The sequence below is a fragment of the Apteryx rowi genome, unplaced genomic scaffold (assembly GCF_003343035.1).
Source record: "Apteryx rowi isolate R43461 unplaced genomic scaffold, aptRow1 scaffold_6, whole genome shotgun sequence".
Classification (NCBI taxonomy): domain Eukaryota; kingdom Metazoa; phylum Chordata; class Aves; order Apterygiformes; family Apterygidae; genus Apteryx; species Apteryx rowi.
Window position 1 is genome coordinate 7,133,477 of NW_020450871.1, and position 23,243 is coordinate 7,156,719.

Genomic DNA, 23,243 nt, shown 5'->3' on the forward strand with positions numbered 1-23,243 from the left:
GCTCCCCCCGCCGGCGCCCCTCACCCGCGGACTCGCCGGTGTTGATCCAGTCCGGGTTCGCCAGGCTGGCGATGGCGAAGATGTCGGCGGCCAGGAAGAGGCATCCTGAGATGATGGTCAGTTTGTCCATCTCCTCCGGCTCCCGCGGCTCCCGGCTCCGGCTCCCGCAGCGGGCCCGGGCCGGGGGCGCCTCACAGCCGCGGCTCCATGGGCCCCGGGCTGCCCGCGCTCCCCTCGGCGGCGGCGCCAGCAACGGGCCCCCCCGGACGGAGCCGGAAGCGAACCCGGCGGGCGGGGGGGCGGCGGTGAACTCCGGAAGGGAAACCCACTCTCCTTCGCCGTCTCCCCCAGACGGGGCGGGGCTTACCGCGGGGGGCGGGGCCTCCGCCCAGACGGGGCGGGGGAACCCGGGAGGCCGCGCCGGGCTTTCTCTAGGGAGCGGCGCACGGCGGGGCGGGGCTTCCCCTGGTGGGCGGGGAAGAACGGGCCGGGGGGCGGTGCTTGTATGAAAGAGGCGGGCAACCGGCTGGTAGAGGAGGCGGGTCGAATGCCCGAAGTGCGAAGAGGGGCGAGAGGGGCGGGGCGTCGAGGAGAGGGGCGGGGCGTCGAGGAGGGGGCGGGACATGCCGGGCGGGGCGCTGAGGGGCCTGTAGGGGGCGCTGCCGCGGGCGGGGCCGCCAGGGGCGGTGGCGACCGTTGGGTGGGGGAGGGGCGGCCGCGCGGCCTCTCGTGTGTGGCGGCAGCCGGTAGCCCCGGGGCTGGGCTCGGCCCCTCGGGGCTCTGCTCCCGGCCCGTGGCACCCTCCTCCGCCCGCATCCCCTAAGGCGCCTTTCGTCCGAGGCCCCGCAGCCCCGGGGTGGCTCCGGCGAGGCCTCTCGCGGAGAGATGACAATAAGCAGCTTGGTCAATGCTGCATGAGGCAGGCTGCCGAGGGGTCATAGATCTGCCCTCATCTCAAAAAACATCACATGTTTTGGTAGTCTCTGCCAGTCCTTATCCTTTTGAAATGTTGGGTAGTTGCTTAAATTTGAGAGTTGTTTCTGTAGGGGCAAAAGCAATGGTAAAAATGGAGAAGGTGGAAGGAGCGATTCATGCAGGTTCCTCAAGGATGTAGAGTGCTGTGAAAACGCTGTGTTGCACTGCTGTCCAAATTAATCTTGGCTAGAAAACTCACCCAAATACAGTGATTTTTGATTACATGCTTTTCCATGGACTAAACTTCATTCAAGGGGAAGAAGGCCTTGGAGCCAATAAACGGACAGTTTGCTAAATGTGGGAGGTGAACCTAGCTTTGACCACTACAAGTCTGTGCCTTCCCGATCCTCCCACCAGCACGGCAATGTTGAACTAATAATTGTTAGTCTAGCAGCCCCCACGTCTACAGGTACTTGTGAAATACCTAATTGCACAAAGTGCTTTTTTCCTGCTAGCAGTGAACACCCACCTATTTTTACAGACAAGCGTAACTGTGGTCTATACAAAACATATCTGAAAACCAAACAAGCAATTGTCTGTGCTGTTTATTTTTATGGAAGTCTTTTATGTAGCTCTAAAGAATATTGAGAATCACTTATGATCAGGTCAGTTATTAGATGGCACCCTATGCAAACAAAGGGAGATATTAGTAAAGAAATCTTGACACATTCAAGAGGAATCACTAGCAATTTTTATTTGGAGGACAAGAGCAGTACTTAGGTTCTATTGAAATCTCCCTGACAGATCTTTTAATGGAGAAAATAGTAAGACTTTTGCTGAAAAACAGCTGGAACTGTTCCCTTTAAACAGGGAACAATTGGTGTGTGGCAGAAATGGGAGAAGTGATTTTTATTTAAAAGACTTCAAAATTATATTGCACTAACAATGGGAATCCAGTAGTCTTGAAAAGAAGTTATTTCCAAGAATGATCTCTAACCATCCTATAAACTGGCTTTAAGTGGTATTTAAACAGTTTTTAATAAAAGCATTATGTAAAAGTCTGCCTCAAAATGAGTTTGTTTCCAAATAAGCTTCATGGCAAAGGGAATAAAGGAAGGCGGTGTAGAGAGGGGACAGAAAGGGAAGATATCTTTCTCACGGGCTTCCGACATGCAGGCAAATCTGAAGTCAGAAATCCAGAAGACAGAATCCAGTCTTCATCTTTCTCGGGTTATTAAGAGACAAGTACATGCCTACGGGTGTTGTCTGGGAGGGACACTGCTGCCTATGCATTCCCTGGGAAGTCTTGTGGCCCCAGACGGAGAGTCTGAGCTGCAATACTCACAAACGGGCAGCCTAAACCACATTTCTCCTCCAGGCTGAAACAATCTGCTCAGTACAACCACGTCATTTGCCAAAAGCCAGACTTCCCTTGCATCAGTCCCCACGCCTGTGTCACTAGAGTGGAGCCCCGGCTGGTGGGCAGATTTGCAATTGCTGCACCGCGCGGGTGCCTCCAGTCCCTTCGCCACGCGGATCCCACTGGTGCCTTTGCCGCGGAACCCACACGCCGTCATGTTCTAAACGGTCGCGGGGCTTGAAACCCTCTCCTTACCTGCCGACCTGCTCTTCCTCCACAGGCGACCATGGAGCAGCAGCTCATTTCCAGGAGACTCACCTGGGACATGCCTGCCCAGTGATTTTGGCTGCATAGAAAATCTCTTCGTCTTGGCTCAATGGAACATACCCAGTCTTCTGCTGCGCCAGCAGGTGGGCATGAAACCCGTGACTTTCGGTCTCTGTTCGTCTCTCTTCCTCTTTTCTTTTCCATCTCCTCACTGCTGCCCCAGTATTCTTCTTCCAGTCCTGTATTTCAGGTAATCTCAAAATTTTTAAATCCTTTTACTACCAGAAAGTTTATCTTCTTCATAGATCCCCAGTGCCCCAAATTTTCTTAGTATCAAGAGACATTTCTGCTCTTGTGATTGAGTATTTGGAGTGGAATAGTAGGCGGATGACAAAAGGGAAAGGATGTTACTTCAACAGAAGAGGATGGGATGAGACCCCATGCTACTGCAGAAACTGCAGAATTTAAGAGTGACCTTGGAAAAAATGAGGACAATGGTAGGAGAACTGTAAGGTAAGTTCTGTCAAATGTGTCACTCTTCTCCAGCAAAGAACAAAGAGAAAATCCAGACGCTTTCCTTGGAGACTATGTAGACTGATATCAGGTATGGTAAAAATCAAGAATTTCATCTAAAAGTGTGAAATCATGGCATTTCTCCTAAATGTTTTGTAGGCTCTGGATTAGTCGCAGTTTTGCAGTTTGAATTCTCTCATATGCAGCAAGATAACTTAATGTAATAAAAACAAGTTTAAAACCAGGATTCTGGCTTTTAATTAGAGTTAGCTAGATTTGTTATTAGCATTTTTTGTTTGTTGTTTCGGTGCTGATCATTAGCTGACCTACAGTCATTCATGAATTTTAATGGCATTTGCTGAATTATTCTGGCTAGAAAATAATAAAAAATAGCTTTGCTTCATGGTATCATCTGTTTACATTTACTGGCCTGGGAGTTAAGTACTCATTTTGGAAGTAGGAAACTAGGATTCAGTTCCCTGTTCTGACTGGAAAAGATCAAAACATGCATTTCTTGAAAAGTGACCAAAATCACCATAGGAAAGGTTTCAATACCTTCTATTGATTGTGTTCCACTTTGCATAAATTCCTGGGCATTCACTGGAGAAATAGTAGCAGGTCAGACGTCTGACCTCTCAGAACTATCAACAGATGAGAGTGCGTTCCAAAGTGGGTCTTATTTCCTTTGCTTTTCTTACATGATTGTGAAACTTAAATATTTTATTCGAATCAAATATAATATTCTCAACACTCAAAAATATTCTTAACATCAACAAAAAAGCATGCATTTTTAATTGGGAAGGAAAAAAAAATTCAGACTATTTCTGCTTCCCTCTGTTTTTCAGTTCAGCAGCCAAACTGACAAATCAAATATTCACATTGCCCTACTTTTAATCCAAATTCTTTTATAGACTTTCTATCTGGTCATTTAGGGCCTGATCAAAAGCTTACTGAAGCTACTGGGAAGATAATCAAGTTTCTGTATTTTACAGAGGAAGGGTAAAGTGGTCGGAATTTTCATTAAATGATTTGAAAACTTTGGAGATGAAGTGCTCTAGCATTTAAAGTTATTGCTACCTTACTGTTAGAAGTTACGTTTAGAGATTAGTTCTTCTTAAAACAGAGCATTTTAAAATGTCAGTTTTAACGGAAGACAGTTTATTGTAGGAGGTTCAAGCACTTGTGTGTCAGTCTTACACTTTTCCTGGCTCTTCATGAGAGGAGCAGGCTTGAGAGATGGAGGATTTAGTTTATTATCCTATTATATTTCTTGGTGGAGACACTGGGATAATGTCATTTATATTGTATTACTTGTTTTATGCATTTTAATGGATAGTGGATGCTCAAGAGTATTTTATTTCTGTAGGTGCTAAATCTGGCAAGTACAGTCCCTTCCTTCATGTCAGCAGTAGGGTGTGAAACCAATCTGCTGGAAATTTAGAAATTAATCTCCTCTATAAATATTGGTATGAAAAATCCATTTTTGATAGGAATTCAAAGCTTTCTTGAAATCCTTAACAGCTGTCAACTCCTCTGTGCTGTTATTCTGTTCTGTGTTTTTTTACCTTCCTTGAATATATCACCATTTCTAATGAAAAGTAACAGCAGTATTACTTTTTCTTTCAGTGATGTGTGAATTTTTAAGAAATAATAAGTTGCTAAGTGTTCTGTGTAAAAACTACTTTCAGAATATTTATTTGCAGAGAGCTAGCTTCCAGACTACACTAACTTTTTAAAGGATTGTTAGTATGGCTTTTTGGCAGCAATTCAGCTGGCAATGCATATCTAGAGAAGCAATGAAGGATGAGGGACTTAACTGTTTGGACAATTAAGAATCGGTTTCAGCACCTGGTCAAGTGTCTCCTTAAACATTTGATTGAAGAATGATATCACACTTTCAACTAGTAAATTTTTCCTCTCACTTCTCAAAGGGCAGTTGCCAGCACTGGAAAACGTCTCTCAGCGCACACTAAGCACAACATTGAAGGCAAATATTAGGATGGGTGAACAAGGACTAGGACTTATAATCATTCAGAATGGACCGTATCTCCAGATAACAAGTCTTGTTGAGAAAAGCTCTGCAGCTCACAATGGAAAGCTAAAACCAGGTAAAACCAAACAATACTAATATTCAAATTTAATAGCATTAAAATATTCCTGTCCTGCATTTATGATTTGGGCCTGCTTCTGATTATATTTACACTTATGTAGATCAAAAGCAACTCAATTTAAAATTACAGAGAAAAAGAAACTGGCACAAACTCTATAAAGCTCAGTGCCAGCATTCCTTTGTAATGAAATACCTGTGATCTTAAAATAGCTGTTATGGGTGACTATTTCATAATCAGATCAAGATTTAAGTCTGTACATTGTTCTCCAGGAAAAACAGATTTCCTACTGATTCATCAGCAGATTTCTCCAAAAATAGTTTGACTATTACCTCTATATAATAACTAAAGTTTTAATTATTTGATTTTGTTCAGTGCATTGTTGTTCAAATAATTTCACTCTACAAGCAACACAAACTTTTCTGAAGGCTTTAATTTTTTTGCCTTATTGTTTGCTTTTTATTTCTCTTTATTATACAGAATAGTTACAGTAGTTGCAATAGTCTCTGTGTTCTAACAATTCATGCAGGTGTTTTTTGCTAAATACTTTGAACCTGAAATGTGCTATATCAGTACTAACAGATTATTACTAATCCTTAAGGTTTCTTGTAGAACACCAGACACCTATATTAATCTTGTAATTGAAATCTCTGTAAATTTGACTGCTTCATATGGGTCCCCAGACCAATTGCATTAGCCTCATGAAATACAGTTTGAGAACGATTGTGTGCTATGTTATTACTAAATTTTAAATGGTCTCTAATGAGGAAATCTATGAAGCAAAGACTTGAGGGTAGTGAAGTCATGTAGAAATATATTGGCTGTCTGTTGAAAATGCGTATCTTTAAACAAGAACAATTTTCCCAGCATTGTCTTTATAGTTTGGGCAGCTCTTTCTTCTCACACCTTTCAGAGAGAATTAGAATTTCAAGCACTAGGAGAAAGGATCTACTTGTTTGATGAAGTAAAAGCCATCAGGTGAAGTTCAGGACCTCTTTTTAGAAAAGGGTTTGCACTTTTGATCCGAGTATAAAAATCAATGGAAAAATCCTGAGCACAAAATAGAAGTGGATTTGCATCTAAGTGTATTTTTTGTATTATCATCTGAGAAGCTGATAGTTTTCAGCTATTCTTAAGAAAAAACATTGTATACAAAGACATATATATGATACTTTTTTTCTTTTTTACATCTGTAAGGCATAAAATACAGAAGAGGAATCACTGAAAACGAGTAGTTCTATTTGCAACAGTTTGAAAAATATAAGTTACAAAAGCATCTTCAATAAAGGCTGCAAAAACATGGGGTCAATTTATTTATGACATGTAATGCCTTTGGTTTACTGCAGCAAGTATTGAACTGTTTTAAAGGGGATTGATGACTGGTAACAAACACTGTGCCTTTGTAGCTGATCTTAGTTGTTGCAGCCAAAAGAAACAATTTGAGCATCCTTCATGGAGCACCTGGATCTAAGTCAGCACATTCCACAAAAAAGATAGCAAACAGCTTGAATTTATTCAATTCATGTTTAGAATGAACTTACAAAAACTTTATATTTAAGACTAACGCTATATATTCTCGCAGTGAAGATGGTATTTTGTAGATGATCTATCTCTTAATGGTACTGCAAGCAGCACGCTTATTTTGGTGCATGGGGCTTGACAAAAGGACGATACAAAACCACACTGCTTAGAAGGTTTTCTTATGATTAATTGTTTTTTACCTTTACGGACTTAATTTTTCTGTTAAGTAGGCTGAGTATTATTGCACAATTTCAGTCTGGAAAGTAAAAGAATATTATCACTGCTTATAGTCTGAAAGAGCTTGCGCCATTCTGCTGACTGTAAGGGGGGAGGGTAAAAATTAAGAGATAGTGGGAGGCACTAATATCTTAAAATCCTACAGTTAAACTCACCAAACGTATATATGTATGCCCTATTCTCCATGCCAACACGAAGAAACAGGGCTGCTTAGCACATGTGCCTCTTCAAACTACCTTTACTCTGCATAGGTTATCCAAAGGCAAATCTTCGGTGGCCACTGAAGGATATTGATCAAAAACTGATAGGTAAATTGAAAAGCTGGGTAGTGTTTCAGACTCTAGGCGCTGGAGCAGAGAAGCAAAATTATCTGTCTGCAGATCAGAGACGGCTTTGACTTGCCCAAACAGTATTATCTTTGACTTAGATTTGACATTTCCAGATCGGGACAATATGGACAGAAAAACAGAACAATTCTGAAAAATCTGTTTAACACCAACAATATCCTGCATATATTTTAAAGCCTAAGTATATTTATGTTTACGCATTTTGAAACATGTAATCTGGGTGATTTACCTTTCCATTAGCTGGGGCTGAGAACTTACATAAAACTGTTGGCAAACTATTTTCTGCTATCCTGGTACTTGTTCCAAAATTTTTTGTTTGCACCCAAGTAGAGCTAACATCCTGAGCTAAGGTAGTGTGGAGGGAGGGGGTGATGATGTTGGAGTAGAAGGAAAAGTTAGTGGAAAAAAGTGAATGAAAACTAGCAGTGGTAGCCAGCAGTTCAGGCAAACAATTTGATGACTTACTGTCACAGTTCCTGGCACAGGCATTTTTAACCCGAAAGGGTTAAAAAAAATAGAGCAGATGGAGAGAGGCTCCTTGCTCTGCCTAATTTGGCAGCAGACAGCTGTACTGCTTGTTTAAATCCCCTATGCTGTTCTGTTGCAGTTCAGTACATAATGTTTACTGATACCGCTCCTCAGTGCAACAGTTTCTGACAGGGTGCTGATAGAGCTCTAGTCTGCCGCAGATTCATTCTTCCTGCCTCATGCTATCTCCAAAATTACAGGCTTACCCAGTAATTGCAACCCCCACAACCCCTCAAAGCCCATCTTATAATTCCCCAGCATATATATTGGTCCTGGGGTTTGTGTGCTCCATCATTCTTGGCTGCAGTACTGCTTTTTGCAAAACTGCAGCTCCATGCTTTCCACTGGGGGCCTGCATTAAGAATGCTACCTGCCGCCTTATCCCTTAACAAAAAAAACCCCCCAAAACCCCACAACCAACACACCTTTCTGCTGGAACTCCTCAGTTAAATTATGCACTATAACCAGCTCTCGTGGGCATCTCCTGCATCTCCCCCCTTGCCCTGACAGCATCTTGCAGCATGCCCATGTGTTGGTCATTCTCAGAGCAGAGGGCCAGGCACCGAGGACAGTCAAACCCGGGGCTGGGATGAACCCAAGGTGACACAGCAGTTACGCAGATTCCCTGACTCCACACAGGTAAACTTAACCACTGTAGAGGAAGGGGCCTAACTGGCTCCATACCAACACTTACACAGCAAGGTGAAATCCAAGGGTAGGCGGCAGATACATATAGACAGGCCATTCCAGCTGTGAAAAGATACGAGGAAGCAGTGGAAAGATGCCAACAGCTGAATTGTCAGCAGTGCAGCTGTATAACCTCAACTCAGCCTTGCTGGAGTCTTACCTAGTCCAAAGTAGCATTACTGATCAGAGCATTCACCACTGTACCTTTCTCTCCTAGAAAAACACAGAAAGGCAAGGTAGCACTGAGTAGGCAATCCAAAGTTTAGCACATTCACTCAGACAAATCCTACAGTAAATATCGGTAGCTTTCCTTAGTGTTCTAAAAAGGTTAGTTCTTAACGGAGCTGCTGGTTTTCTTTCATTAAAAAAGCAAGCAAAAACAAAGCTCCATCCAACTGGTTTGAAGAGCTGCTTAACATGTGCATTTTCATATAAAAATGTGAAAGTAGAGTGGTTAAGATTACATATTTTGTAATATGAATGCAGTAAATTTGAAAAAGTCTTTTAAGCTGACTACTGTCAATTTTCTTCCCTTGGCAGGTGACATTCTAATAAAAATTGGACTTGCTAACGTATTAGGATGGACTCTGCGAGAGCTGAGGCAACTCTTGCACAATATTCCAATAGGAACTAATCTACAAATCAGGGTTTACAGAGATTTTGTTGAATTACCTCAACACTGGCAAAATGTGGCTGACTTAATTCCTGAAGTAAAGCTTCCTATGACAGCAGAGTAAGAAATGTGTTGTACATAACTAGAGTTTCACACCTTACTTATTACTCTAGAGAAAAACAGGAAATAGTATGTTAGCTTTTTCTTTTTAGGATAAAATGTTGAAGAGCCTGTAAACATTTATTTTCTCTCATATATTTTTATGGAATGGAGAACTGTGATTCAAAGTAAACAAATACCAAAAGAGTATTCACTTTTCTAGTTACAATAAAGACAAGGTCAGTATTAATTTCAGACGTGCCCCTTCCCACCTCCGCAGAGACCATAAAAAAGACTGGCTGGCAATAACTTCTCTGACGTCAAAGAGGCCATGCCCATTTACAATAGCCAAGGATCCAAACAATGACAAGTAGCTGATGAGGTCAAGATGGAGGACTTCCTACAACTGTGTAAATAGCTTTACTGTTTCTTAATCAAACTACTGAAAGCAGTTAATGATCATGACTTTTTAAATTAAACTTCTGAGGGGAAAAAAAAAGCTTGTCATATGAGGAAAAACAGCATGCAGAAGCTTTAAAAAATATATTGCTCTCAATCCTAAAAGTGGCTCATATGGTAAGTATAATTAATCTAGATGGGATACGAGACAGTTACAAGTTTTCCTGAGGCACAAAGTTTTAATAGAAAAGAAACCTCAGATCTAGGGGAAGGAAGAGAAATGGTAAAAGGAGCAAATCAGACTAGAATTGCAATGAGACAGAAAGGAAGCTCAAGCAGCAAGGGTTTTTTCCAAAAGATTAAACCTCTAAACTTTCATTTAAATAAACCAAATTATTTACTGTTCTGAAGGAACAGAAAAAGGATAGCTTGCTTTTCTATTGCCCAGATTACAGCTTAGCTATTATATTAGAGCCCAAGGGAAACAGTATGCAAAGAACTATGAATAATACCATTAGTTTCATATTACAGGATCTTCAAAACTAATGAACTTGTTTTTAACCTGAGTATTGACTAAAAACTTAGATGATTAGGCAAGTTAACTAAATGGCTAGGGGAATTACAGCATGTCAGAGTAATGCTGTATTGTATACTTTTAGCACATCAGGTGAAGACACTGAAGACAAAGACGACATCGGGACCAGTAGCGATGATGATGTTGACTTGGAAACTTTGCAGTATAAATCTTCCCAATCATCATGTTATGAGTTGACCCATAAATTACCATCACTATCCAAAATTTGGCATGCATCTGATACAAGCCACACGCTTACAGTAGGCAAAGACATTGGATGCGACATTATACTTCATAATGACACTGATGCATTGGGCAATTCTGAATTCGATACTATTGGCATTAGATCTACTTCATACTGGACTATGGAAAAGAATGAGACCAGTTCCTCTTCCTCCTACTCTTCCGTATCAGATGCATTTTGGCTGGAAGAATTTGGCTTTCCTTTGGAAGAGCTCAAAACCTGACTTCTTCAAAACCTAGATTTCTGAAGTCGTATTATACCTGTTCACTTTTAATATTAGATTGTGAAGTTTATTACACTGGAAGATGATGGTGAACCATGCTTAGACTTCCAGAAATCTAAGCATCCTAGGATATTTAAAACAATACAGTAGCCACACAAAGCTGTCACTTCTAGCAGCACCCTACCTACTGTCAGAGGTCTATCCATGCTACTTGTGGAGAAGACATTCAAATGCATTACCTCTGCTAGTCCTCGAAAAGTAAAGCATGCAAGCTCTAAGAAGCTAAAATACATTCATCTTTTTTTGAGGGTGTCTTCATTTACTTGATATAAGGATGGCACAGGCAGAAAGTTTATCAAGAGTTTTTCTTGAATATACAAGAATACATGGAGAACTATTGGCAATTACAAGTTTTATCTGCATCACAAGGACCATTTTTGATATTCCTTCTTTTTATATCAGCTAAATCTATATCATTTTCTCACTATAGTTTTATCTTCAATGTACAGAGCCAGAGTTATCAGCTTTTACATACCATTTTCAGTGGAAAAGACTCAACACAAAATATATGAACTCAGCACTTTATCTGATGTGTGCAAGCCCACAATTACTCCAGATTAATTTTCTGAAAGAACTGAATTCATAAATAACAAGTTAGTAGCAATTTATTTAGAACACAGGTGACTTATAGCTCAGGTCCATTTTGAATCTGCCTCGCAGCTTTGTTTTTACAACTCATCAAGAAAAGGAGTATTTCCCAAATCCCCGCTAGCTGCCATTGATTTCTTCCCATTGACAAACTTCTTTGCAGCCTGAAAATAAATCAGAAAGATTGGATATAAGAAAATATTCACCAGAGTTTATCTTGCTGCTCATAGCCTCTGCCTCAAGTTACTAAAACCCCCCCAAGTGCAACACTACTGTAGTAGGTCATCAAATCAACTAGTTTAATTTTGCTGTCTAAACTGACTTGCTGCTAATCCAGCTCATTACTGTATAGTTTAAACAGGCATGGCAGCATGATAGTCAGAGGTGAAAGGCATAAGCTCTTTGGAAACGGTATTCTGCCTATTATTATTACATCACAAGACACAGGGTTTATCTCCTTAATACTAATGCTGCTGCTAGTTGCTACTGCAACACAAATAAGTGACTATTGTGGGGAAAAAAAAAAAGTTTACTATCTTAGAATTTCTTTCTGATGGATTTCTGGGTGAAATCTGCTTCATGTATAAGCAACAAGATAATTTTAAAAAGCAAGGCTGTTATGTCAACTTATCAATGAAAGCCTAATTGTTTTAGTATGCAGACCAAATAGTCTAGACTCAGTAATCCTAAAAGCCTGTATTAGAAGTGATTGCACTGGAACTAATATCAAGTTTTCATGAATATCAGTTGGTAGTTTTGGTAAATTTAGTTGATGTAGAAGAGAATTTCATGTACTCTCAGCTACACTAGCTCTGCAATGTATTGGATTTAAAGGGTCTTCTGTTAATAAAGTAAACGGGCCTCAGAAGATAGCCAGCTAGGATTTATAGATAAGTTACTGCTTTTTTAAAGATAGTATATATGCATGTTTATAAACACACATAAGTGAGCATCAGTTTAGTATTAAAAAAAAAACCTTACACAGTGATTAAGGAACACCTGTGGATGCTGACACATACTTACATTCACAACATCAGCAGTGGCTACAGAGTCGATCTTTTGAGCAACATCAGATGGCGATGTGTGTGTGCCAGAAACCAGGGACTCAGAGCCAATTTCATTCAGTAAACCCTCCGAGGTCTCCACTGACATCAAATAGGTGGCTTTCAGCTGATTTCTGCCATCAAAAAAGCATTAAGAATGACTGAGCATGTAAGTCCTGTTATTACCTATTTTCCCCCCTATGTAAACGCAAGTGCAAGAAGGTTTCAGTGCCTTTTATGTTTTCAAGATTCTTCTCCTTTCTGAGAGGTTTTCAAGTATGGAAGGGTTCTGTGGTTAGGAAGGGGACAGGGTAGTTGAAACACCTACTGTTTTGGAACGATCAGCCACCCCACACGGTCAGAAGACCTCTAGCTCAAAACTTGTTTGTATTTGAAGTAAATAATGCAAGTATTTCAGAAATTAGATAAAATAATCAATTCTGCATATGTTGAAGAATTAGTTTTAAAATTCATTCCAGTTTCTCATCAAGAACAGATTAATGCAGAGCAATTTTATTGTAAGGTACAAAGAAGCAATGAACATAAGTGGTTAGGTTCCTTTTACAATAGTTCAATGTCTTTTAGAAGATGGCAGGTTTATACTATAATTTTGTTCCATTTCAGGCAGTCTCACTGCTACATTGGAAAATTTTATTTCTAAAAGCTAGTGCTTCTATTTTCAAAAAGGTGAAATGGTAGAAAATGGTTTAATTAAAATCATATTCTACAGAACCTTGTTTAAGTAGTTTGGTATTTTTGACTGAATTGCAAGACTGCAAATCTCTGTGCAAGTATCACTGACTTTTTTTTTTTGTCACTACAGGACAATATAGAAGATGTGTGAAAAAAAGAAGTCATACCAGAAAGGAAGAAAAAAATGCCACAGGGCTGTGCACAACTTCCTAATACTAGGGGGGTCCTTTTTTAGAAAACTAATAATTCCAAATATAAAGGCAGATATTTCAACGCTTAGCTACTAATGACTAAGGCACAACCAATCATATCTAGGTTATCATGTTTTGTGTAATCAAGCTTTACTTGACATCTTATAAAGGTATTATATATGCAACAGTCTTAATACTTTAATTCTTCTACTTGAGTGAGCCTGTACAATGCTGTTGTATTATGCAACTACAGCTTTAGACATTCAGCGCAGTTTAACACTGGTTGAAGATCAAGTACTATCTCACTTATGTGCATAACTCTCTAAATCAGGAACTCTCAAACTTTGTTGATATTACTGCATCTCTAATGGCACAGTAATCTTCCACATCTCAAAATACTCCTGGGGCATATATTTAGAGTGCTGGATGTAGTATCACTAATTCAGTGCTTTACATTTGAAGACCCTCATTTTTACTGTTCTTTGAAGATGCAGAAGAGTAAGGTTGTTTAAATGACTGTTATGGGAATTGCTGCAGTGTGACCACAAAGGGAATTACCTAAATAATGCAATTTAGGATTCTAATTTAAATACATCTCAGTATTACTGAGCATGATTAAAACAGCATCTGCTAATGCTTACCAATTTCTTACATAGAAACAGTTATGAAACATTCACACTCATTTAACAAGCTTCTATTAGGAATTACTGCTAGCAGAGAATCAATGTAGCTTTACAACAAGAGTATTGATAGGGTTTTAGTTTTAAAGCAGGATAGTTAGCACTTCTCAACAGAAATAATTATAGGACTGCTCTAAGGCTTGCTGTACAGAACAGTCTAAGTGTTTGACAAGTAGCTACATGATAAGTAGCTTCTCTTTATAACACATTAGACAGCTCTTTACCCACTTACTTTGCCTTTGTGACATCGGCATCTGTGATGGTGCCCTGAGCAACTGCCTTTATCTGGTTCAAAGCAGCTTTAATGACCTGAGGAAAATTAAATCATTTTAAATTTCTTCCAGCATTAAAAACTCCAACGTGTTATTTCTATTATCTGACTAGAACAACCATTTTAGAAAGTGGTTGACAGCGTTAGGGTTGCTAGCCTGACCCTGACACTAAGCATCTTCAGAACAAAACTAAAAATGCTGTAACAAATACCAAAGTGCGATAAAAAGCAATGTGGGTTTAGATTTTAAAAACATGTTGATTTGTACAATCTCACTCTTACATGAGAATATTCAGTTCTGCCAGCTTCAGGAGACAGCACATTCCTCAAATCTATTTAGGCTTACACCTGTAAAGTCTTACAGTGAGCAATCAAGGTATTTTACTAGCTCAAGTTCACATTGGGCAATTGTACTTCCCAGAAAGCAAGTCTCATTCACAGCTAATGGAGTTAAATCATAACTGAATACGCAACATTCTTATGCAAGAAACCAGATGAATTGACTTTTCAGATCAATCAGTCACTATCACAAATCAAAACACTTGAGAGTAATGTTATTAATATTAATAGAAATTTAATACTTAAATTCTGATCAGAAACTCACCTCTGCAGCATTTGGGGCCTGAGAGATGGTATAAACACCAAAGAGCCCAGAATCAGAGTAATTAACATTAAACGCAGAAGCCTGCAAAACAAAATTATCAGCTATGTTTCAAGTATCCTAACAACTCAGTATCAAGCATAGGAAAATAATTACTATTAGGATCTGAAATGCTATAATTCAGGAAGCTAGATTCCATCTCTGCAAAGGAAAACAAATCAGGTTGGAAGGCCTTTTGTGAAATATTTTTAATTTGTGCAGGAATGAACTAATGAAGATTCTAGCTGGAAATACTAACCTTGCAAAGGATAGTATGCATTTTACTTAAAACACAAAATGCAGTAATCCTTTCAACTTACATCAAATGGCTGGGTAGTTGCTTTAGCAATACCCTGGGAGAGTTTGCTGGTAACATTGCTTCCCCTCTTGATAAGGGGTCCAGCACCTAAAACGTGCTGAAGGACACTGAACGCATTCGCTTCTGCACTTCCAACAGCAGCTCCTTCTGCTACAATAGCAGCATGGACAAGGCTATCACCATTCTGTTCTCTGATTTCTCCTAAAAATATAATAGCAGAATAAAGAGTAAAGCAGTGTTCAGTTAGAAACTACTATACCTTCACAGGTATGAAAAGGAAGCATTTCTAGCAAGGAATGATTTCATGAGGGAAAAGCCAGGTGGTGCGAACTTATCGCATGTCCACTCAGGAAGACAGCAAGAAGCTGCCAGTAAGCTGCAGGTCATATGTTAGCTTCCTAACCGTTAGCTCTCTTTTATACTGACAGTCCTAAGAGGGCATTCATAATTATTTTTTACTAACCCTTTTTAAAAAATACTCTTTGAAAAATAACATTAAAAAGTTCTTTGCATTCAAAAAAACATTCTTGCAGGCAGAAAACCAAATATGTTGTTATGCCTTATTTGAATCTGATCCAAAACCACATATAGTATGCGCTAGTAAAACCCACTGAGGCTCCAGATAACAAATATTCAGAAAAGTAGCATAACTTTTGTTCATAAAAATGTCTATTCTGTTTAAAAAAACCCTGAAGTTATTTCAGTCAAATATTAAATGTTGGAAACTTTATATATTTTCCCCTGTTTACAGAGTAGTCTGATACCCCAACTAAAAGACAGCTAGTAGTATTAATGCAAGATATTGCTTTGAAACAGCTAAGCATTGCTTTGTCTTGTATGAAAGACTTAACACAGTCAACAGATCTTCCCCAAAAGAAAGCCTTCCACCACCACTTCTAGACAGTCCTTAGTTTATTCCCTATCTCCCCCAATTCTTAAGGGAATCTTTCTAAAAATGCCAGGAGAAGCTGTATGCCAGCTTGTTTTTCACTTTATGGAATAAATGATTTTGCAGTTAAAGCTTTGCAGGAGATATGGGTTCAGTTTTATCCCAGAACTTTTCATGGCAGGGGAAGAAGAAAGGATATTTGCTTTCTCTCATCATCTGCTTATTTAGATAGAAGATACCCTTCCCCCGTACCACACGTAGTGTTCAAAGATGGAACTGAAAACTATGCAGTTACACTACTATAGTTATAATAATCAGAAAATCAGTCATTCAGAACAAATATAAGAAATGTGCTTACCTCCTCTATAGATAGCCTTTGCACCAGAAGAACCAGCTCCACTTCTGATATTCAAAAACTGCTCTGCAACTTGCTTTAGGTCAGAGTGCTTCACACCTGCAGTACAACAGTTTGTTCCAAAGAATGTAATGGTTTTGGAAAGCTATAGCAGTTATATAAAAATAAGTTTTAAAGGTACCTTAACATTTTATTTCTATAGTTAACTCAAATTTCTGCAGTAGTTTTTCTTTATGAATTGCAATGTGCATTAAAGAACATACATACCTATTCCTACAAGCGCCATTCTCGCACTTGTAAAATTGTTCTGTACAAAATGGTGAAGCTGCAACAGTAAATTCACATTTTAGGGTATTTTAAATAAAGAACAAAAATGGCAAGTGTACTTCTGTCATTGCTGCATCCACTGTTTAGACCTTGTAAATCTTGATGCATCAAACCCCAATGCTTCCAAAAGTAACTGTCTATAGAATAGCATTTTACACATTCTTCAGCGACAGCTATAAAACCCCTTTATATATGAACACCTGCATTTCACTGACAGTCTTACTGTCAACAGAAAGCTATATATGTTAACAGCCTTTCTAAATGTGAATGTGAATTATATTCTGAAAACTGAAAGCTTAAGGAAACAGATTATTTTAGCACCAGACCAGTAACATAATAAATACTATTTCCTAAATTCATTTCCTTGCCATGTATCCTTGGTAAAGAAACCTGAAGAACAGATTTGTAACAGAAATTAAAGAATCCTACCTGCTCCGAAGTAATTTTTCCAATTGTGTAATCTGGACAATATAACGGGTTTGCCAGAGCATTTTTATAAGCTGCAGCATGCAAGTTTTCCAGAACTCCTAAGAGGAACAAAGGGTCAATGATGATGATGATTAACATAATAGCTATTTTAATGAAGATTATGAATGAAACTAAATGCTACCCTACTGAAACAGAGCCATGGTCCATTTTAAAGCATTCGACTGCAAAATCTGCAAAAGCAGGTCTGGAATGCCAGCAATGTTGTGAGTGAGTGGGAAAGGGGAGTAGTAAAAAACAACAAAAATCAAACTCTTTAAATTAGTTTCAGATTCATCTTCTTCACCGTAAGCATCCCTTGTTCTTGAGCTGAAGAAGAAAGAACAGACTGTTTATCTTTTTAACATTATTTGTAACTTTGTATGATGTCTTGTGCATCTCTGTATTCAGATGAAGGATTCTAATGCTTTTAATTACTTTCTCATTATATTTTTCTTGTATTCCATAGCATTGTACTTATTGTTTGGTACATCCCCTTTATTTGTTCATATATACCGTTTCTTCAAGACAAAGCTGACATTCTTCTCTTTATAGTTATGTTTCTGAATACACGATTTTAACTAAAAATATTAAATTACTAAGAAATTACCCTGTATTTGATACAAGTTTGAAACAATAATACAAATTTCTAAAACAGTATTACTTCAATATAAGTCAAATATAAGTCATTTTCCAAATTTCAACATTGTGTCGTCACCTCTAATGGGTTACAAAAGCGAGCATACTTGAGAGCAATGGAGTAGTACAAATAATGTTTATTGTGCAGAATTACCTGCTGAACTTGGACGATTAAAACTCAATTAAGGCAGCTATATTGGAATAGGCTCAGTTTAGCTAAAGATTTGTTTGCATTTTTTTTTTTAAACTCACTAGCCTAAATTTAAACCTAAAACTGGAATGCACTTTCAAGGTAATGAAAATACATATAGTTTTGATATCAAAATATGAAACAGTCATTCAAACTCAAGCCTTTTACAGAACACTGTTTATATTTGAATACATTACAAAAAAATCCTCTATTTTTCCCAAATTTTGCATTTTGAAGTAAACTCCCATGAAGACAACACAGTGGATCAGAAAATACACTTACCAACTTGTGGGTTCTGAAATGCAATTGCTTTGTCAACTTTTAATTGTGGCTGAAGATCAGTTACTTCCCATGGTCTGAACTCTGGAGCTGTAGTGACATTAAGGAGGTACTCCATTACTGTATCACTAGATGAAAAAAGTTACAGAGAGATTAAAAAAAAAACCAAAAAACCACACAAGTAGCATATGTTTCTTTTAAAGTGAAAAGCAATTCAAACCAATCCATAACCAAACACATTAACAACAAAACCTATTACTGGAGTCAGAATAGGTATTAGCACTACTGTACAGAGTTCAACTTCAGCTCTGTGGCATCCATATGCTCAGGAAATGAATACAGAAGCTGAATATTAATATGATAATATATTGATTTTATTATATATACATTAAAATTATTGTTACTCCTACCCTTTAAAGTGATAGGTCTCTAATTTTACTACAGACTAGCTTGATAGAAAACCTGTGGTAATTCAGTTCACAGTATGTCTGGGTACTTACACATAGTCACGCAGGCATTCAACAGAGTAAGTCATTTTCTCTCTTGTTGAGTACACACTGAATGAGAAAAAATGTAAAACCCATTTCAGCAGAGAACACAGGAAGAAGTGGATTTTAACACATATTCCCCACTGTTTGAAATCTTCAGCAAGATACTGTCTAGAACATCTAGTTAACCTTAAATCTGTTCAAGGTGACTGTTTAAAGGAACACTATATTAGCACTTTTAACACGCATGGTGCTAATAGCAGAAATAGATTTATGTAAAACTCATATCTTAAAAATTTTGGTAAAAATACATGTCTTGTAATCATTAGAATTTAAGATACCATGATAATTCAAGGTAAAACAACAAATAAGGATGAATAGTAAAACTTGAATAAAAAAAATGCATCTAGGTAGCAAACAAGGCAATTTAGAAATTATTCTTTTTGCATAGACAACACAGTCTATCCTTTCCACTTGCTTCAAAGGTTCTTTGTTTAATGAGAACAAAAAGGATAGAGTTTTAAGTTATTTAAAACATTGCTTTTAACCAAATTCTATATAAAACAATGTTACTGGACAATTTTAAGATACATTGCAACAAAGCATGCATAGTGAGATCCCTTTCTTATGTCTGAGGCTTGTTTTTTTAGGCTTTAACCAGTGAAATCACAGAAGCCAGATACTGTCCACATTGCTCTCAACAGTGCCATAAGATGAGTGTTATCTATTCACCAAAGATGAAAATATTGGAAAAAAATCTACAGACTTCTGGAAGTTTAATTTTGAAGATTGAAAAGGCTGGAAGAACATCAAGCTCTCTGTACAAATCATATTTCTTCCAGGCACACAACATTTGTATTTCCCTAACTAAGAAGTATTTTTAAAATAGAAATCATGGATGCACTCTTGAACTAATAAAATGAGATGCATGTACAAAAGACATTCTTTGTTAACGTGCACCATTCAGAAGGACCATTACTGTATCGAGCTTATCCACCTACATATTGTAATGCTTATTGTTTTAAGTCTTCTTTTGTCATATAGCTTGTTTGCATCTTACGAAAACAGATTATTTGTGTAGTTACAAACCTCAGGCTACCCCCAACAGCTTCAATGCCACGAGTAATCTTGAAAGAAGATGCTCCTTTAGTAGTCTATTAAAAGAAGAAAAAAAAAGGCGGAGAGGTATATAAAATCTTAACTACTTTAAGAACAGATTTGCCTGTGGTTGTTCAGTGCTTAAGCAAAGTTGAAACATTATGTTTTAATGAATGTGACTTCTGTATAAATGAATAGACAGAGAAGAAAAAACCCTCAGGATTTTGAAGACGCATTGTTCATATCAAATGAAATAAACCCCCAATACATAGACTGCTTAAAATGTTAAAGCAGAGAGGCCAACAGAACATAAGTCACGCTTGTTGTTCAGGCTGCAACTGAGTACAGCCAACTTACTGCATTCCTGCTCCCCCTCACGTTGATCATCCTCTCTGACCTGCCAATGTAACTGCTCACACAGTTGTCCTCAGCCCCATTCTATGGGAATGATCCAGGTTTGCTTGAACATTTAATAGGATTCTTGAAAGCAGATAAGCTTGACACAACCAGGACAAGGAATGCCTACACATAGTATTATGCTGACAGCTCTCTGGGGAAAGTAACTTCCAGCAGCACTTGGGAGGGAGGTAATAAGCAGCTGGGATACTTTTTTTTCCTGCCTGAAACTGAAGTGGATTGAACACATACAACGGCAGTCAAAGACACACCTGTAGTGCTATACAGCTCTAATCATCACAGCCTGGCCACTAGGCAACAGAGGCTGTATTTACAGCTACAGCTACAGCCAGATAAACAGGAACAAGAGAAACATCCACAGTGGGTGAAACCAACGGGCCACTTAGCCCAATATTCTTTATCTGACAATGACAAGAGAACACCCTCCCACCATCCATTCGCGGTATTCCTGCAGCACCTATAACAGCTGTGTAAGAGACTTTAGAAGGTACATTCCTACCTATTCCTTTTAGCATCAGTTTGTGGACCTGTTGTCAATAAATTAGTCTAATCCTTTTTTTGAACCTTTTTTGACCCAGCCTCCTGTAAAACTGCAATTAGCCATAAGATAGGAAGGGAAAAGGGGAGCTTAAATTATCTTGATTACAGTAGTAAGAAAAGATATTCAGAAACATTCTGGGGGAAAAAAAAGAAAAAAAAAAAAAGAGCTCCTATCAACCATCCAAATTATCTTTTACTGTAGCTTACATAACATATATTATGTAAACAGCTTAATATATATATATTAATTTAAGTATATAGTTTAAGACACTGCTAGAGAGCACAATTCTAAATAAACATGAGTGTTTGTATTCCAGAAAGTTATGTCATTTCTCTTGTATTTTACCTGGGTAACCAAGAATCTATGTACATTGTCATCCACTTTATCAGATCTCTTAAATTAAATTTTATTTATCGCTTCTTTTTGCAGTCATGAACCTTCCATCATTTCATCTACTGCCAAAATAGTAACAAAGAGAATAAACACCTACCAAATTAGATGCAAGACGAAGCAAGTGTGCAGTTCCCAAGTTACTAGTAGTTTCATATCTGCTGCCTGCTTTAATGAACACACCAATTCTTGAAGTTGGAGAAAAGTTTTCCAGAGACGCAATAACTAAGCCATTTGGTAATTTTGTAATCTGTATTAAGAATAAAAATATGGTTTAGTGATCCACTGTAAGTACTGTCACCGTTCTGCTTTTTTCCGACTGAATTAAAAAAAAAAAAAGAGAGAGAAAAAATACTAAATATTCATACTGACCTCAAGATCCTGCGTCTCTGGAGATAATTTCACTCGTTCTACTTTTGCTGAAGCCGCAACTTTAGGAGCTACTTTAAGTGAGTAAAGTCTTTTCTAAAAGAGAAGGCATAACAAAGAAAATGGATCTTCTGAATTAGCTCATAACATGTTCCGTTACATACTAAAAAACAACTGATTTTAAAGTAGAAATACAATGAACAACTCCAAGCCCCAGAACATAAATAACAATTCCCTTGTAATTCCTCTGATTGTTTCCACATCCCTGTTGGAACTCACTCAGTGACTTACATGAGGTCTTTGGAAGTTCAAGAACTACCACTGTAATAAAACTTTGTTTTTCCTTTTCTGTTGTGTACTGTGACTCTCTACTGATACTATATAGCCTGTAGGATCACTGTATTAAGCAATTAAGTGAACAAATAGATATACTAATCCACATATACAGAACACAACTTTAGAGATAATTTTCTTATTTATTTGGTGCAGGCATTTTGACTCCTAAAGAGTCACCTATCAGAATACTAACTTATCTACACTGACTACTGCCTAGAAAGAAGATACGTATACAAGTCCCAGAAACACAAAGCATAATCAGAAGTAGGCCTTCAAATTGAAGGGGTCAGCAACACTAGAGCCTTCCCTTCAGAAGGCTCTTGTGGTTTCCCTTGAAATCAAAAACCATTGATTTCAAGTCTGAAATGCTATTCCCCTCCACCCTTCTTGGAAGCTGTTTATATTTGTAGAATCTACTTGTTTATTGCTCTTGATTTCATATAAGAAATTCTCTTACATCTCAAGCTAAAAACTGAGCATCAGAAATACTAATACACGCAGCAGTAGGGGTACCAATGACATAATTTCTCTTGTTTTGCTACAGACTCTGTTCCACATATTTTAAACCTAGGAAAAATTCCTCTCCCCCTCCCCAAATTTGGTAAGACATCTAATTTTAACCTCCAAGCCTTCTTATTCATGAATTAGTAGCGTGTGTCTAAAATTGACCTCGAAAAACATTGCCACCGAGAAGCTCTTTCTCATCCTGCTTGGGAGAGCACCTCCAGCCGCAATCCCCAACGAGGCGTCCCCAGCCCCGCGCCGGCTCAGCGGGCCTCCCCGGGGGCGCCCGAGCTCGGCCCCTCCGCGGCCCGGCTCGGCCCGGCCACCTCCCGGCTTCCCAAGGGCACCGCCACACCACAGGCGGCGGAGGGCAGAGCCGCACAACGGCTGTCCTGGCCAAACCGCCTCCACCTCCCCTTCAGAGAGCACGATCCCCCGCGGCAGCGCGTACCGAGAGGGAGCTCGCGACAGTCGGGAAGCCCTTCATTCTCCCCGCTCCCCTCCGCCGAGGCCTCGGGAGAAGAACAAGATGGCTACACCGGAGGAAGACCCTGCCTTCCCGGCGCACCCCGCGCCGCTTGACTTTCTAGCGATCCAATGACAGAACTCTACTGCTCGTGCTTAGGGTTAGGCCTTGGAGATAGAGCGTCTCCCCCTTGGCTTCCGGGGCGGCTGTGCGCATGCGCAGAGAGCCGCCGCCGCCGCGCTGTTCGCGGGAGCGTGGGAGGTCCCCGAGGCGCCCGGCGGCGAGCGGCGATGGCGGGAGGCGAGGCCGAGGCTGAGGCCGAGGCCGAGGCCGAGGCTGAGGCAGGGGGGGACCTGCCGCCGCCGCCGCC

At 39.3% G+C, this 23,243-nt stretch overlaps 3 protein-coding genes and 1 long non-coding RNA gene across 4 annotated transcripts in view; 1 reads left to right on the forward strand and 3 right to left on the reverse strand.

The window, feature by feature from the left end:
* Positions 1-337, reverse strand: part of MOSMO (modulator of smoothened) — a 37,119-nt gene extending 36,782 nt beyond the window's left edge. Inside the window, exon 1 of the mRNA XM_026083331.1 lies at positions 25-337. Coding sequence (XP_025939116.1) covers positions 25-130 — 106 coding nt within the window. The 5' untranslated portion in view covers positions 131-337. The remainder of the gene's footprint in view (positions 1-24) is intronic.
* Positions 338-2,972: 2,635 nt separating this feature from the next.
* PDZD9 (PDZ domain containing 9) lies at positions 2,973-10,900 on the forward strand. The gene is made up of 4 exons (XM_026082983.1): positions 2,973-3,039; positions 4,987-5,163; positions 9,024-9,216; positions 10,254-10,900. The coding sequence occupies exons 1-4, from the start codon at positions 2,973-2,975 to the stop codon at positions 10,633-10,635; spliced, it is 819 nt and encodes a 272-aa protein (XP_025938768.1). The 3' UTR covers positions 10,636-10,900.
* LOC112974414 lies at positions 6,658-8,963 on the reverse strand. The gene is made up of 2 exons (XR_003256264.1): positions 8,644-8,963; positions 6,658-8,546 (listed from the first exon to the last, which is right to left on the reverse strand). It is a non-coding gene; the product is annotated as an uncharacterized LOC112974414 (long non-coding RNA).
* A 302-nt stretch (positions 10,901-11,202) lies between the features above and the next one.
* On the reverse strand, positions 11,203-22,986 carry LOC112974402 (cytochrome b-c1 complex subunit 2, mitochondrial). The gene is made up of 14 exons (XM_026083316.1): positions 22,859-22,986; positions 21,571-21,663; positions 21,299-21,448; positions 19,842-19,906; positions 18,765-18,821; positions 18,268-18,392; positions 17,121-17,218; positions 16,632-16,689; positions 16,368-16,463; positions 15,122-15,321; positions 14,766-14,846; positions 14,123-14,199; positions 12,307-12,460; positions 11,203-11,447 (listed from the first exon to the last, which is right to left on the reverse strand). The coding sequence occupies exons 1-14, from the start codon at positions 22,892-22,894 to the stop codon at positions 11,364-11,366; spliced, it is 1,374 nt and encodes a 457-aa protein (XP_025939101.1). The 5' UTR covers positions 22,895-22,986; the 3' UTR covers positions 11,203-11,363.
* Between the last annotated feature and the right edge of the window lie 257 nt (positions 22,987-23,243).

Bases quoted from the DNA above. Each gene is read 5' to 3' on its own strand.
- LOC112974402 (XM_026083316.1), bottom strand. From the start codon at position 22,894: ATGAAGGGCTTCCCGACTGTCGCGAGCTCCCTCTCG. The intron at 17,219-18,267 runs GTAAGTGTATTT...TGTTCCTCTTAG, and splicing joins ATTTCAGAACCCACAAGTTG to GAGTTCTGGAAAACTTGCAT. The intron at 16,690-17,120 runs GTAGGATTCTTT...TTACTGTTGCAG, and splicing joins GAAAAATTACTTCGGAGCAG to CTTCACCATTTTGTACAGAA.
- PDZD9 (XM_026082983.1), top strand. From the start codon at position 2,973: ATGAGACCCCATGCTACTGCAGAAACTGCAGAATTTAAGAGTGACCTT. The intron at 5,164-9,023 runs GTAAAACCAAAC...TTCCCTTGGCAG, and splicing joins CAATGGAAAGCTAAAACCAG to GTGACATTCTAATAAAAATT. The intron at 9,217-10,253 runs GTAAGAAATGTG...GTATACTTTTAG, and splicing joins AAGCTTCCTATGACAGCAGA to CACATCAGGTGAAGACACTG.